Source organism: Dermacentor andersoni, chromosome 2 (assembly GCF_023375885.2).
Source record: "Dermacentor andersoni chromosome 2, qqDerAnde1_hic_scaffold, whole genome shotgun sequence".
NCBI lineage: Eukaryota > Metazoa > Arthropoda > Arachnida > Ixodida > Ixodidae > Dermacentor > Dermacentor andersoni.
The window spans coordinates 140,175,804-140,190,993 of NC_092815.1; the positions used below are offsets into that span (position 1 = coordinate 140,175,804).

Below are 15,190 nucleotides of genomic sequence, written 5' to 3' on the forward strand. Positions count from 1 at the left end.
GCGGAAGCGCAATAGCAAGCGTTATAGGGTATAAATAGGGTGTCCCACATAACGGTAGCCAAGGTTTCTTTTAAAAGAGGTGAAATGCGAAAACACCTGTGTACTTACCTTTAACTGCAAGTTAAAGAACCCCCGTTCGTCGAAATTTGCTGAAGTCCTCCACTACGTCGTGCCTCAATCATATCGTGGTCTTGGCACGTAAGAGGACATACATAATTTAATTTCTTTAAGCTTTTACAAAAAAGAAATATTAAGAAATCACGCTGAAAGGTACGATTATAATATCTACGGTGCTCCGTCGTCAGAGGTCTGACGACGGAACACCCACGGTCTTATAATCGTACCTTGCACAGTGATGTCTTTTTTTTTTTTTTTTTGCACCTTGGATAATGTTAGCTGGGACACGTGATATAGTCCAAATTTTGAATTATGAGGTTTTACGTACCAAAACCACTTTCTGATTATGAGGCACGCCGTAGTGGAGGACTCCGGAAATTTCGACCACCTGGGGTTCTTTGACGTGCACTTAAATCTAAGTACACGGGTGTTTTCGCATTTCGCCCCCATCGAAATGCGGTCGCCGTGGCCGGGATTCGATCCCGCGACCTCGTGCTCAGCAGCCTAACACCATAGCCACTGAGCAACCACGGCGGGTGATATGGTCCAAGTGGTATCTCGGTTGCAACAAAACGCAACGTATGATGCCATACCATAGTGGCTGTGCTAATGTTTTATTGCTGTGGTCGACTCTGTCCATCATGCGTCAAGAAAGCCTAACGAAGATGTTCATCAGTAGCAATCGAACAAGGCTTGTCCCGCGAGCCAGCGTTTCGACGAGGCAACTTGCTTTAGATAAGTCCCGTTTTCGAAAAAACATTTGCCTCAACCTTAACAATAGGTTTTAATGCGTAAATAAGTTACAGTGCTTATATTGAGATATCACCGCAACAAACTTGCTTTGCCGATTGCTTACATAAGTGTATTACTTAAGGAAAGCATGAAACAACGTGGGGACGTGGACAACGAGCGAATACGCATTCGTCGCGCCTGCGTGACACGTTGTAAGGCTGGACGGTGTATATCGGGTTTAGTTTCGTAAAGCTCAGCAGGTCACGTGAACTCGGCATGCAGACTCGGTTTACGTGCAGTATTCGCCTGCACAGTGCTCGGTCTTTTCTATTACGCCCAGGTATACGGGCGGCCGCGTAACTGGAAAGCCAAGCCGTTCCATGTTGCCACTTATAGGCGAACCGAAGACCCGCGGGCAGGCATCCACGCATTCGGTCGCGCAGACCGCGTGTTTTTCGCTCCCAGAAACGCGCATGCCGTGGCAACGATCCTTCACGTGCGGCGCCCCGCGCGAACCGAAGAGCAGCAGCAGCAGGGGTCATCAGCAGGTAAGGCTAACCGACAAGCGTGAGGTGTCGAAAGCTCCCCGTGGCTTAGTTGCTGCTGCCTGTCGCCACAGCTACCTGTTCCTCGAGTCGTCTCTCGGCTCAGATACCGCGAATAGACGAGGCCCGCGTGGCCGGCCACGTTTTTTTCTTTTCCGCGAACGCGTCGCCCGAACGAGCGCGAAGACCAGGGGAGGCTGACCCTCGCGAGAGAGTGAGCGGGTCCGCGCGTCGGGGCCTCGACGACGCGGTCGGCGGTCGCACGTGTGCCGACCGCGGGCCTCCCGCGACGACAGCGCGCGCGGGCGCGTCGCGGCGGGAATCGCGCGGGAAGAGGAAGAAGCGCCGAGGTTCATGGGCCCTGCGACGCACAAAGGGGGCTGCGCACCGGCAGTGACGGTTGGGAGGAGACCTCCCCCCCTCCCGCGAGGACTGCGTCAACCACTCCGGCTCCCCCTCCACCTGTCCAGTGTCTCTCCATCCCTCGGTGCTAACCACCCGCTGCTGATGCACCGGCCGAAACGGCCGAGCGAGGACCGGAACGAGTGGGAAGGGCGGGTGCGCGAGGTTTCGCGGGATGTGTCGTCGCCCCATTTTTGTTCCCGCCGCCGGGTGCCACAGGTGCGCGCGCGCTCTTCCTCCGATGGGGTCCTGTCGAGGTTGCGTCATGGCTCCGCTGCCAGAGCGGGGCGGGTTCGCGGCTGGAACCTCGAACCGCGTGGCCCGGCCCGGACACCCATTTGGCTGCATTTCTTTTTTCCACCGCGCTCCTTTTTTCTCCTCGCTGAGCAAATAGACCGTTGGTGCTGCCGGTTGATACCACTGATGCCGGTGATGACGCTCGACCTTCTCACAGCGGGGATCCGTGCACCTGGAGGCGGTGCTCTTCTCCAAATTTGATCTGTGAATAAGCGGCGCCTGCATAGACAGGCTGTCTGGACGTTCTAATAAAAACTGGTCATACATACAGATAAATAAAAGGGGTGGGTAGGGAGGCGGAACCAACAAAATCACTCCCTCATAGCAAAGCAAACTAAGAGGACGAACAGTCTCACCTACTCATGTATCGCCACACTGCAATACTTGCAGGTGTGAAGGGAAAAGAAGCGTCCTGTTCATTTTTTATTCTTTATTTTTATAAAAGATTATGCGGATAGGATAATCCTCCACGAGGCGCATAACTAACGACGCTATGCAAACGCGGGAGCCCGTATCAAGAATTTACATACAGAGGAGCAGTATATATATATATATATATATATATATATATTCTTTTGGCGAAAAGCGTCGATTAGTTGTGGAGAAATTAAAGGCCAGGCCACAGTTTACCTTCCTTGATTTGGCATGTAAACTGCCGTGCCGATACGGGGTATCCGAGTGTAATCTTGCGTGTTCCGGCCCTTTTTGTCTTTTCTTTTAATTACCTAGAAGTATATTGCTCTGCTGGCTACACATACGGCCAAGCGAACTGAAAGGTGGTGTCGCAGATACGGGCTACACCTAGCCGCCAGTATTTGCGTATAGTATCTACAATAGCCCTGAGAAGCTGCTGTATCAGCTGCGCCACCTTATACGACTGTTGTTTACTCTTTTTTTAATTTCGTAATAAAGGATAACAAAGAACTACATAGCAAAATAATTACATCGCCAAGAACCGTGCAACTACAATGAATAGGCGCAGCGTTAAAACAGAGGAAGGGGGCGAGTTATAGATTATGAACTAGAAAGCAGACGATAGATTGAGGAGTTGGGCAAACCTAGGACTGCGTAGCGCATATAACTGACGGTCTCTTAAAGTAATATAATATGTGCCAAGGAAAGGGAAAGAAAAGCGCCTGCAGATTGCAGAGGAACAAGAGGTGGCCTCGTCTAGGAGCTCCAACTAGAATGCATAGTAAAGGAGGAGTCCTTTTTCTCAGCATCCACTGCCCTGATTTTTATGACGTCTGTTCCATTTCAACTTAAAAAGAAGTTTTCTTCGTCTGCAAGAAACATATTTTTGATTCAGGCTATCAATTTACTTTCAAATTTTATAGCGCGCAGCTCTTAGGCGCGCGTTCTTGCGGCGAGCGCAGGCGTTGGCGTAACCGAACGAACGAACACAGCGAAGGATGAAAAAAGGAACGTGGAGCGTAGCGGCTGATGGAGAGACTGTGATAGCGTAGAGAGTGCGAGGAGGAAAGCGGAGGAAGAGAGCATGGTGAAAGCGCGAGAAGAAAAGCGTAGTGCTGCGCAGGACGGTCTGTGCCAGCGGCCTCTAGAATATCTCCTCTGGGGCGACGATGGCTACGAGATGGCGCCAGAGTAGTGCGCGTCGTCTGGAAGGTCTGTACGCGGTGGCTTCTGTGAATCGCGTCCACGCGTCACGCACGCGCCGCCTCTCGCGATCTCGCGATTTGCGAGGCAGTCGCACCACACAACGCTCCGTTTGCAACGTGCCGCAGGAAACAGATTGTCTGCGCCAGCCAATGTATCGCGAAATGAAAACACGTATAGAGCTGCGCTCTAATTTCGCATTATGTGAATATCGTAATTGTCGGGTAATATTTTTTCCTTATATCGCCAAATTTTATGAAACTGAAGCAAGTTTACAACATTGTAACTAAGCAATAAAAGTCTATATCACATTTCCGTAAACTTCACTTTTTGAGACATCTAAAGCGGACAACATTGATCAATCATGGACCGTTCTGAAATCTAACACTAGTTGTGAGTAGTACTCGTCGTGCAAGACGTTTGTAAACGCTAACAACTTCACGTAATCTGTAACTTCATTTATCAGATTTGTCCGCTCCAGATACTCTGGCATATACAGTTTACAGAATTGCAATAACAATTTTTGTTGCCGAATCACGAAGTTGTAAACGTTCTGCTTCACTTTTTCTTTGTATTTACCAATTTTCGGACATTTTTGTTGAATGTAAGAAGTCTATGTTCTCCTTCCAATATTGTACATTGCGATTCCTACAGTCAGCAGAATTTACATGTCTTTCTTGAATTCAACACATTTTATTCGCGTGGTTTCAGCCATAGAATACGGTTCAGCTCTTGTTTCATCATCATCATCATCATCAGCCTGGTTACGCCCACTGCAGGGCAAAGGCCTCTCCCATACTTCTCCAACTACCCCGGTCATGTACTAATTGTGGCCATGTTGTCCCTGCAAACTTCTTAATCTCATCGGCCCACCTAACTTTCTGCCGCCCCCTGCTACGCTTCCCTTCCCTTGGAATCCACTCCGTAACCCTTAATGACCATCGGTTATCTTCCCTCCTCATTACATGTCCTGCCCATGCCCATTTCTTTTTCTTGATTTCAACTAAGATCTCATTAACTTACGTTTGTTCCCTCACCCGATATGCTCTTATCTTATCTCTTAACGTTACACACATCATTCTTCTTTCCATAGCTCGTTGCGTCGTCCTTAATTTAAGTAGAACCCTATTCGTAAGCCTCCAGGTTTCTGCCCCGTATAGGGGAGTACTGCTAACACGCAACTGTTATACACTTTTCTCTTGAGGGATAATGGCAACCTGCTGTTCATGATTTGAGAATGCCTGCCAAACGCACCCCAGCCCATTCTTATTCTTCTGATTATTTCAGTCTCATGATCCGGATTCGCAGGTCACTACCTGCCCTAAGTAGATGTATTCTCTTTCCACTTCCAGTGCCTCGCTACCTATCGTAAACAACTGTTCCCTTCCGAGGCTCTTACACATTACTTTAGTTTCCTGCAGATTAATTTTTATACCGGCCCTTCTGCTTTGCCTGTCCAGGTCAGTGAACATGCATTGCAATTGGTCCCCTGAGTTACTAAAGAAGGCAATATCATCAGCGAATCACAAATTACTAAGTTATTCTCCATTAACTCTTATCCCCAATTCTTCCCAATTCAGGTCATGTTGTCATGTACCTCCTGTAAACACGCTGTGAATAGCATTGGAGAGATCGTAGCTCCCTGCCTGACGCCTTTCTTTATTGGGATTTTGTTGCTTTCTTCATGAAGGACTACGGTGGCTGTGGAGCCGCTATAGATCTCTTTCACTATTTTTACATACGGCTCGTCTACAGCCTGATTCCGTAATGCCTCCATGACTGCTGAGGTTTCGACTGAATCAAACGCTTTCTCGTAATCAATGAAAGCAATATATAAGGGTTGGTTATAATTCGCTTGTTGATAATGAGAAACCATTCCCGCTTTTCCATGTACTTTCCATGTATTTGAACATGGAAAGTGCAATTGGCACCGAGGTAAAGCTTCCTTTTATGGGGTGTGAACATAACCGAAATTTTCGGGACACTTAATGGAACAAGGTTTGAGACCGGGATAATTGCCCAGTGGGCAGGACGGCCGGCTTGGCTGATGGAGGTATGTAGTTAATTCGATCCCCACCACCGGACATCCACCGGTTTATAAGACGGGTACAAGCAGCCCCCCGGCCAGGCGTCCGGTATTCCAGGGGTGCGTTTCCGGGTTGAGGTTCGTCCAGACCGCTATGCTTGCTGTGCAAGAACCAGGACAACAGAAACACCGGAACATTTCAAAAAGGTGTCTGGTGGTCCCATGCCGCCAAATTCCCACTATAGGTATGGGTGTCCTTCCGAGCGTCTGGAACTCCCGTCGTTGCCGAGCACCTGGCCGGGAGCGCGCTTTTATTTATTTTACCGACATGCCCCGGGCGACAGCACTCGTCGGCCTCCCACAGCAGCGGTGGGTGCTAGTCTGTATCACCAAAGCTGTGTTAGAAGAAGGGGCGCCCCGAGGCCTACGCAAAATCTCTATAGGGCCCGATTTCAGGACAAGAGCCCACATAAACTACCGAGCGCCGGGTCGTGCTGCATCTCTACTCATAAGCAAAATCCGGCGGGTTTCCGGCGACACCGCGAACCGAACTCAGTACCTTCCACATGCGAGCCGGACGCTTTCCCATTTCAGTATACCGCTGCGATTAATTGACCGATTCGCGCCTAATGAAAGTCGAGTGTCGGGCCGGGGCACGCCTGTGCCCATTTAGATAACCGGTGGCTAATCGGCGGCCGCGTGTCCGTGAACCCATTACCTACCGCAGCAGAGGCGAGCGCTCAACGACGAGGCCACGGCTGCAATGGGAAGTCAGCGCTTGTCCTCGTCGTTTGTTTGTCCTTGTCCCAGTGAATGCTGTAATTCGCGCTAACACTGGATGGAATTGGTTAACGGAAAACAAGGGTATAAAGTGTGACGTGTCAGGTAGGGGCTTTTATCCTCGTGGGGATATGACATATACTAATGATGGCCTTATAATGAAGGCGCGATGACCTTGTGCTGGAGCTGTTCGGGATAACATTGTGGTCAATTATGTCAACCTCATGACACCACTGCACCCTCGCACCAAACGGGGAGGCAGATTTCGTTTTCGTTCATGTTTTACCACACTATTTCAAGCCTGCGTGCACCGGAGTGGCGTGTGATCCCATCCCTATACGTCATTTCAACAGAGAAAGAAATAGAGAGAGAAGGAAGGATAAACCATAGGCAAGTGAAGTTAACCAGTGCTCAGCCCTGTATATTGGATACCCTGCACAGTGGGAGAAGGAAAGGAACCAATGGGGGGAAAAGTCGAATTCATGTGCCTAAGAAGCACCGACGTATTACCTCAATAACGCTAATATTTTCCGACTTTCAAATGTATAAGCCATTCCTCTATTACTCAAGAAAAGAGAAAAAAGAGCACTTCGGTACATTGCGAACGTCCAGCACGCTAATCCAAAAGACTCATTGGTCTTTCGTTATAAAAATAATTACTATGGAACACACGTTTCATGTTTCTTAACTTTATTCTTATTTCTCTGCTAGTGAACAATTTAGAGCATTTCTTAGTAGATTTTCCGGCATACGTGTCCAAGGCAGAGATTCACGCACCGGCGGCTTATACAGATGGCTTGTTCCGCGTCGGCGCACGGACTACTTTCTTGAGTCACTCTTGTTCATATTGCCATCTTTGATCAATAATTAGAACAGACAGACGTCGGCATCTGCTACACCCACCCCAAAAAAGGAATCCGGGACTTTTTATTGCGATAGCAATTGTATGGAAACTCCTGGGGCCTTTTTTGCCGCCGTCGTCGCGGTGGCCGTCGCCGTGATGTTCTGTATAAAGTCCAAGGCCGATAACCGTCGCGCGCGCCGTATGCTGTAAGTGCGAGAGAAAGCGCGCGAGGGTAAGCCGATGACCGTGGCTCAATCTCGCGTGCGCAAAGGTAGAAAGCGGGCAAGGAACCGGGGGCAGGGGAGGTAGACTTTGGCAGCAACTGGCTGTGCCCGGTCGCTTTACTTTGAAAGCGATCCACTTTGGGGGCCCAGTCTAGGTGGTCCGACGGCTCGCAACTGTGCGTGAGCTGTGTTCTCGCCGCTCAGTTTGCGTTGAAGCGCTAGACAGAGCGAAGTAGGGTTTTTTATTCCATTAAAGATTACTCATTCGTCACTTTAACCTTTAATCATTTAATAGCTTTCGATGCAGGGTATTTCATCAATTAATTGATTAATCGAAATATTTGCGGGCACTCTTAAAAAGGTTGAAACAGCGTTACCTACTTTTCTAGGACCCTATTTTAATGTTTGAGAGGTGGAACCAAGTTTGAAACGCAAGTGCTTAAGCACTTGAGAAAGTATAATCTTTAACTTGTTAAAGACTAAATATATTTGGGGACTAGCGGCTACTGAAAAGATAAATAATGTATGCTATAAAGCGGCGCTTAGTGCAGAATTAAACAAGATACATGGCACTAGTGAACCCCAATAGAGTACAGTTAAACAAGAAATAAGGAAGATGGCAAAAGTGAAAGGTGAAGTCCAACTGAAGTGTGGAATAAATTGCAGTATGCACGCGGTAGAAGAAAATTACTGCACTAAGATTTTAAATGACATGCCCTTTTCTTCAGAGTGAAGGAATGTAACTTGGGTGGGATAGGGGGGGGGGGGGCTTGGGTGAAACCGACCCCATCTTTGAGTGTACCCACAACCAGCATGCGAGAATATACACTGGGAGCTATAGATTTCCCGGAATCGACACGAACTCCATCGCTATGTCAAATACATAGCGCTGTGCAAATACTGAAATACTGTGAATGTAAATACTGTGCCACATCCTTTGTGGATTGGGAGTGGCACGAGGATCAACGATTGCGTTGCGATAGTACGCCTTGAATTGCGAGGTCATTGCGAGGGTGGCGTGGGGGAAGAGAGGGGAAGAGGTCGGCTCGGCATCACTCGGAAGAACAGTCGACAGTCGCTCTACGACATCCGCACAGCCATTGCTCGTGCTCCGCCATTCCAGTATGATTACAAAATTTTCGCGCCACTCGATCTTGTCAAATTCACGAAAACGATTAATCGAACAGGTCTAACCGTTTAAATGAAAGATGGACATCAATGAAGGTTAATCGTTTTGCGGCATACATTTAATCGATCAATCGATTAGTCATTCATCGATATTACCAACCCTATATAGTCCGATGGCCACTTCACTCGCTGCTGCTGCGCCGCACGTCAGCGTTTTGACAGCGGACGTCCGCGGTCATCGAGTGTGACATGTTGATGTTTGCGTGTGCGCGCTGACACCCCGCTTATTAAATTAGTTAGTAAGAAAATTTTTACACGTTTATACGGCTGATAAGACTACTATCCTTACTTCGTATGGCTGCCTACTGATTTGCTATCGCAATCGATGCTTCGCCTTTCGGGCGAAACTGCGACTTTTATTCTCTAGCTCATTGTTAATATATTGTCCTGTTACCATTTCAATTATGATGATTAACGTCGTGATTTGTGTTACTATTTGCTTTATTTTCGGATTTGTGTTCATGCTTGTATTTTGCGTTCTCTATTAAGCATTTTCGAATCCATGGGCTCATAAAACAGTGCCTTCATATGAATTTTACTGAAAAAATTTGCGCTTTCTTGTAGGTTATTATTTCTGATTGACCTCCTTCATTGCGGCAACGCTCTACTTCTATAGCTGGCTTGCGAAACCACTGCCATTCACGTAGGTCCTAAAGCAACTCACGTTGTTTGAAATCGATTTTCGCCTAGAGGAGACCCAAATTCTGTTGGAATTGATTGATTGATTGATTGATTGATTGATTGATTGATTGATTGATTGATTGATTGATTGATTGATTGATTGATTGATTGATTGATTGATTGATTGATTGATTGATTGATTTTTCTCTTGCTATAGATTCAAGATCTCTTTTTTCTCTCTCGAATAGACGCAACAACCGCGTTACCACGTCCTGGTATAGTGGGCGCGTTCCCTTTAAATTTGCTAAATGCAGACTATACCTTGCCCCTGTCACAGTCGGCGTGGATGCCAAGGCTCACCGGGAGTGGGCAAACCTTCGGGCAGCCGGCACGCCGGCCTTATTAGGGGCACCGCGCGCCCGCCGGGAGATCGAAGCCCCCGACGAACTCATGAATATTTTATGGAAGCCAGGGACGCAGCATGGGAGCGTGGAGGTGGAGCAGGAAGACACGATTTGCATGTCGTGCATACTGGCGGTGTTAGAGGGGACCCTCGTGCATGGAGGCAGAGCGAAGGGTTTTCGAAGATTTCGCGCCGTACCATGGGATGGGAAAAGGGAAGGCCGATCAGTGCGCACCGCGCGCGGAAGTTCCGTGCAGTGTCGCGAACGCACCAGAACGGGGCTTCTTCGCCACACCGAACCGCTGGCCTGCCTCAAGGACATCCCAGGTTCTCGAGATGGGCAGCCAGCTGGCTCCAAAGAGGAGGGATGCATCAGTTCAATATGTCAGGTTCAAGCACGAATATAACGGAGACATCGTAACGCCTGTCAGAAAATATGACCATAGCGTGCTGTCGGTTGCGAAGAAGATCGCACGTACTTTGTCGTAGCCACATAGGCTTCGCTGCTACTGCACGGAAATGGAGGCAGAGCGCGGAGGCTTATGCGCACCGCACGCTTCCTGTCGTCGGCAGTACTGCGCGGCGTTTCCAATCTGCCCGCGGATTTTCGCGGGCTTCCAGAAAACTCGTAACTCGCGCGGTTCGAGCGTGATTGTAGGACAGGAGTCTGTGTCGCGTGTCTTACTGGGGACGCTCCAATTGATTCCTCCCCCCCCCCCCCCCGACCCCTTCATTATGAAGGACTGCTGGATGAATACGCTAACGGCGTTGCCAAGGGGTTTTTCTCTCATTCTTATCGCCGGCAAATGAAAAATAACGACGCCCGCGAGGCGAACCCCTTTTGATACGGTTGCGTAATTGATGGATGAGAAGGGATCCCTCATCCTGGCTTCAGCATCACAATCCGTTTTTTCTTGGCGTGCTTGCTATTATTTTTTTATCGCGTCTTGGTTACACTGTCCCGCTGATACCAGCCGCAGAATGAAAACGAACATTGAGCGACGTTTTGCATATTATTGAAAAATGAAAGGAATGCCGTGACGCCTTTACAACGAGATTTCTCACTAACGCGTAGACTCCCGTCGTGATCAATATTGTGCGCATAATTAAACCGCTGCTACCGTACCCTGGCTTTGGCGAGGACGCCGTACTATGGAGAGAGGGCTGCATGGTAGCCGCATGGATGTCGTAGTGATCGAGTTTCAGTAGTAAAACTATGCGAGAGTTGGATTGGATAAACTTTATTAAAGATCGAGTTTTTTTTATCCTGTTAGTAAACGGACCCGCGCATTGGCCGTTGAAGGTATTGTCACATGCCGAATTGAAACCATAACTGTCCCCTCAAAGCACACGCTTCCTGCACTGCTCATGCTGCCATAGAATCACCCATCAGCACTCAGTGCCCCAAGCGGTCACCGTCACAGTCTGACCAAGCTCAATGCTGCTTAGCTTCGACTATTTGAGGAGAACCGGCGGCTATCAACATCCCATCGCAGAAGACCATGTTGGTAGCCTCCGTGCAAAGGATACTATAGCGGATACTAATGTCGCGAAATCCCGCAGTTGAGTTTAACGTAGAAAAAAAGAAAAAGAAAGCCACATCACGGCCGTCGCAGGCTCCGCATTCATTTGGCAACATGTGGCTTTACGGTTTAATGTCAACCTAAGGTGCGGCTCGCGAGAGCATTCATTGAATTGCAGCGCCATCGGAATGTGGTTGCTACGGCCGGAAAACTAGCCTGCGACCTTCCATGTTCAGCAGCAGGCGGCCACGGCCAATGAGTCGTCGCAGCGGGCATTACTGCACGCTAGTTCACGACCTAAATCAATGCAGAGGACTGCTATGCGGTGATTTCTTTCGTAAGAAGCTGCTCCGTCAAATAATATAACACGCCAATGTTCTAATCAAGCACAAGTATCAATAATCTCAATAAAGTGGAGTTTACACTGCAAAAAATAAGTATGCATATCAATAACGTTAACTTCAAGCGCGATATGAAGCTTCCAGTTTGCGCGCGTCATTCTCAAAACAGCCCGAGTGTGGTAAGCGAGCGATAGACAGTCACGATATGCTGTCGTATATAGACATTCTCATCTCAACTGAAAAGCCATATCACAACTTGCGAAGATCAACGCAGGGACAACTTGGCTGATGCTGCTTAGCACACGTATATTATTGAAAGTTTAATCACACCTATAATCACACGTATAATAGGACGTGATTTCAAGATAGGCTAAACAGCTGCGTTACCACATAAGTACTCATTTTTAATGCTCTCTTTGTCTGTTTGACTCTGAAGTGCACACACTCCTCCCCCTCCCTCTCCCCCCATTTAGATATATATTTTACATATACAGTTATCTCTTTACAGTCACCTCTTTACTATTTTGTGGCGCTTTATTTTTTATTCAGTTTATTTCATGACTATTTAGTTGCCATATGAGTTTAATGTGAAACGAGCAAGATCTCACGCCGCTACACTGCCGTGACACCGTATCCATACTAGTTAAAGGCGACGAGAGGTACCATCCGTGGTGCCCCATCTTGAGAGGACGCCTGTAGCGGTGTCATTGCCGGAGATCACACTCACATGAAAAATAAGCAATCATTAGTGCGATAGCAATTATATGGACACTCCAGGCGCATTCCGGCGTCGGCGTCGGTGTGAGGTTTCGTGTACAGTCCAAGGGCGATAAAATCGTCGACCAGCGCCGTATGCCGTATGTGCGAGAGGAAGCGTGCGAGAGTGACCCGGCGATCGTAGCTCAATGTCGCGCACGCAACGGATGAAAGCGGGGAGGAAGCGCGCCTCCTTCCGTCGCGCGCACGGAGAGGGTTGCGCGTTCTAGTGCGGGCGGCTGCGCGCGCCCGACCGGGCTGCTGTATCTTGAAAGTCATCTGCGGCTGGTGCTGAGTCCGCGCGGCTCTGTATTTTCGTGGCTTAGTTCGCGTTCATGCGAGTGGCTGCACGAAAGTGAAGTCGCTCGCTACTGCTGCCGCGTTTCCTTATTGCAGCGTTTTGACAGCGAGTTTCCGCGGTCATCCAGAGAGATGTGTTCATGTTTGCTTGTTCGCGCGTGACACCATGTTGCTATTTAGTTAGCGTGCCTATGTTTACAATTTTATGCTGCCGATAACACTACTATCCTTTCTTCGTATAGCTAGCTATTCACTAATTTGCCATCGCAATGGATGCTTCGCCTTTCGGGCGAAGCTGCGACTTCTGTCATTTGTAAACATTGCGTCATTTGTATGGTCGCTGTTGTGTACCTGGCCGGGAGGACGCTGTGAGTATCAGTGTGTAAGCAATGAAATCACTGTTCGTGTATGCTATGGGCCCCAGCCGGAGTGCTGTCAAATTCGCCATCTCGTCAGCTCCCACTGGCTCAAAAGGTGGCCGCGCGCTATATTTGATTGGCTCACTGTCAGGAGGCAACGACATGGCGGAATTTGACCAGCTACTTCCGAATAAACGTGTATGCATGCCTTTTTCCACGTGGGGTATGCAAGACGACGATGGCAACTACGACAACGACGACGACGACGACGACGATGATGATGATGATGATGATGATGATGATGATGATGAACGTTGCTTCTTTACAGCCACAACCTAACATGGAAGTTATTCTAGGACCATCCAAACCGACGCCCGGTGGCACAGCTGGTATCAAGAAACGCTAAGAAAAGTTTGAAACTAAAACCAAGTATGCTACGCAAATAAGAGATTGATGAATGCTTGCCTTACATCGTGATCAGCTCTTAGTAATAAATCTTAGCAACTTTAATTAGTACAATATATACAACGAGAAGACTCGTAAAGCAAAGTAAGTGGTAGGAGAAGTGAGCGTGAAAAGCCCTGGATTTATTTGTGCACATTACTGGCATAAGCACACTGGGCATGTATGTTTCGTCATTTGAAAATTAAGTGCTTTTGCTAGAGAGATGACATTCATGATTAAATGTCTCTAAAGGGGAAGATTATTTGCTAGCTGCTACAGCCCTTTAAGTAACCTCAAGCCCCCCCCCCCCCCCCCCCCCTCCGATTTCTTTCTTTCTTGTTCTGAGAAACACTTTAACCTTAGTAGAGCTCATCCAATTTTGTTGCATGGCGCTAATTCGACTGCAGTGCTCCATTCCGATGCATTTTCTCTATGTTCGCTTTTTAGCCTCCAACTTTAGATGTCGCTCTCTTTTTCTTTCTTGTTTCATGCAGTTGCTGTGTGCCCGCTGCTGGTGCCGTAGGAGGAACCATGCTGTAACCCGGCGTAATCTGATTGGACGAACAACAAAGGAAAAACAAATAAATAAAACTTGGAGCACTACATTTCTGGCGATGAAGAGCCGAGCTTCTGGAGCATTAATTATTCGCTGCACAGACAACTGATTTCCTTGACGCCACGGCACGGTGACTCTCGATTAGAGAATTAACCAATGTGTACAACTACTTCATCTCCACATCAATTTCTATATGCATCTTCAGCGCTTCATTATAGAATGAGTCATCCTACATTGGGCGTGGGATAACCCGCCGTGGTTGCTCAGTGGCTATGGTGTTGGGCTGCTGAGCACGAGGTCGCGGGATCGAATCCCGGCCACGGCGGCCGCATTTCGATGGAGGCGAAATGCGAAAACACCCGTGTGCTTAGGTTTAGGTGCACGTTAAAGAACCCCAGGTGGTCGAAATTTCCGGAGTCCCCCACTACGGCGTGCCTCATAATCAGAAAGTGGTTTTGGCACGTAAAACCCCATAAAAGAAGAAAAGAAGATGGGCGTGGGATATTGAACTTAGCGGCACCTATGTGTGGCAAATCCTGGACGAGGACGAATTTTTTTTTTCCACTGCGAGGCTTTCTTTCTGAGAAACCGATACATGTTTTTTTTGTAGCTTTGTGCTACAGTCAATTGAGTGAAGATTTCTCCCTCTTATCAAAGGCAGGTGCACCGATACGATAATAAATGACATTTGAAAAAAAAATTATCAGCGCACTAAGCTGCCCTGTAATAAATGTTGCTGCGTAGATTGCTTCTTTTGCAGCGTTTTCTGAACCTGATTGCAGATAAACATGTACAAACAATTATTTCTTTTTTTTTTTCGTATAACATGTGAGCGCGGTTGGCCTGCTTTCATGCAACTCCATGGCGGGCCCGTGGCCAGAAAAAATTCACGCACGCGCAACCGGCACACATATGAATGAGATATCGTGCTTCTGTTGGCTTTAGCAATGCCCTTTAGCCATGCCAAAGCAATGCCCTTTAGCCCTTTAGCAATGCAGTGACGCTAGATGCCGGGCATTGCATCTAGTAAGTGCGCCAGCAGGTGGTGCCGTAGACCTCGACGAGCGGCGCAGTCTCCATCGATGACATGAGATTCAAATCGTGCCAGGATAAAC

The 15,190-nt window shown here is 48.2% G+C and overlaps 1 protein-coding gene across 4 annotated transcripts in view; it reads left to right on the forward strand.

The window, feature by feature from the left end:
* The window catches only part of LOC129387311 (uncharacterized), a 563,661-nt gene extending 549,521 nt beyond the window's left edge, over nt 1–14,140 (forward strand). For all 4 annotated transcript variants that reach the window (XR_008614582.2, XR_008614581.2, XM_055076204.1 and 1 more), the window contains one exon: nt 14,014–14,140. Coding sequence is in view for 2 of the 4 variants with exons in the window: in XM_055076205.1 (XP_054932180.1) it covers nt 14,014–14,059 (46 nt within the window). In the remaining 2 variants the exon portion in view is untranslated. The remainder of the gene's footprint in view (nt 1–14,013) is intronic.
* Nucleotides 14,141–15,190: the final 1,050 nt, after the last annotated feature.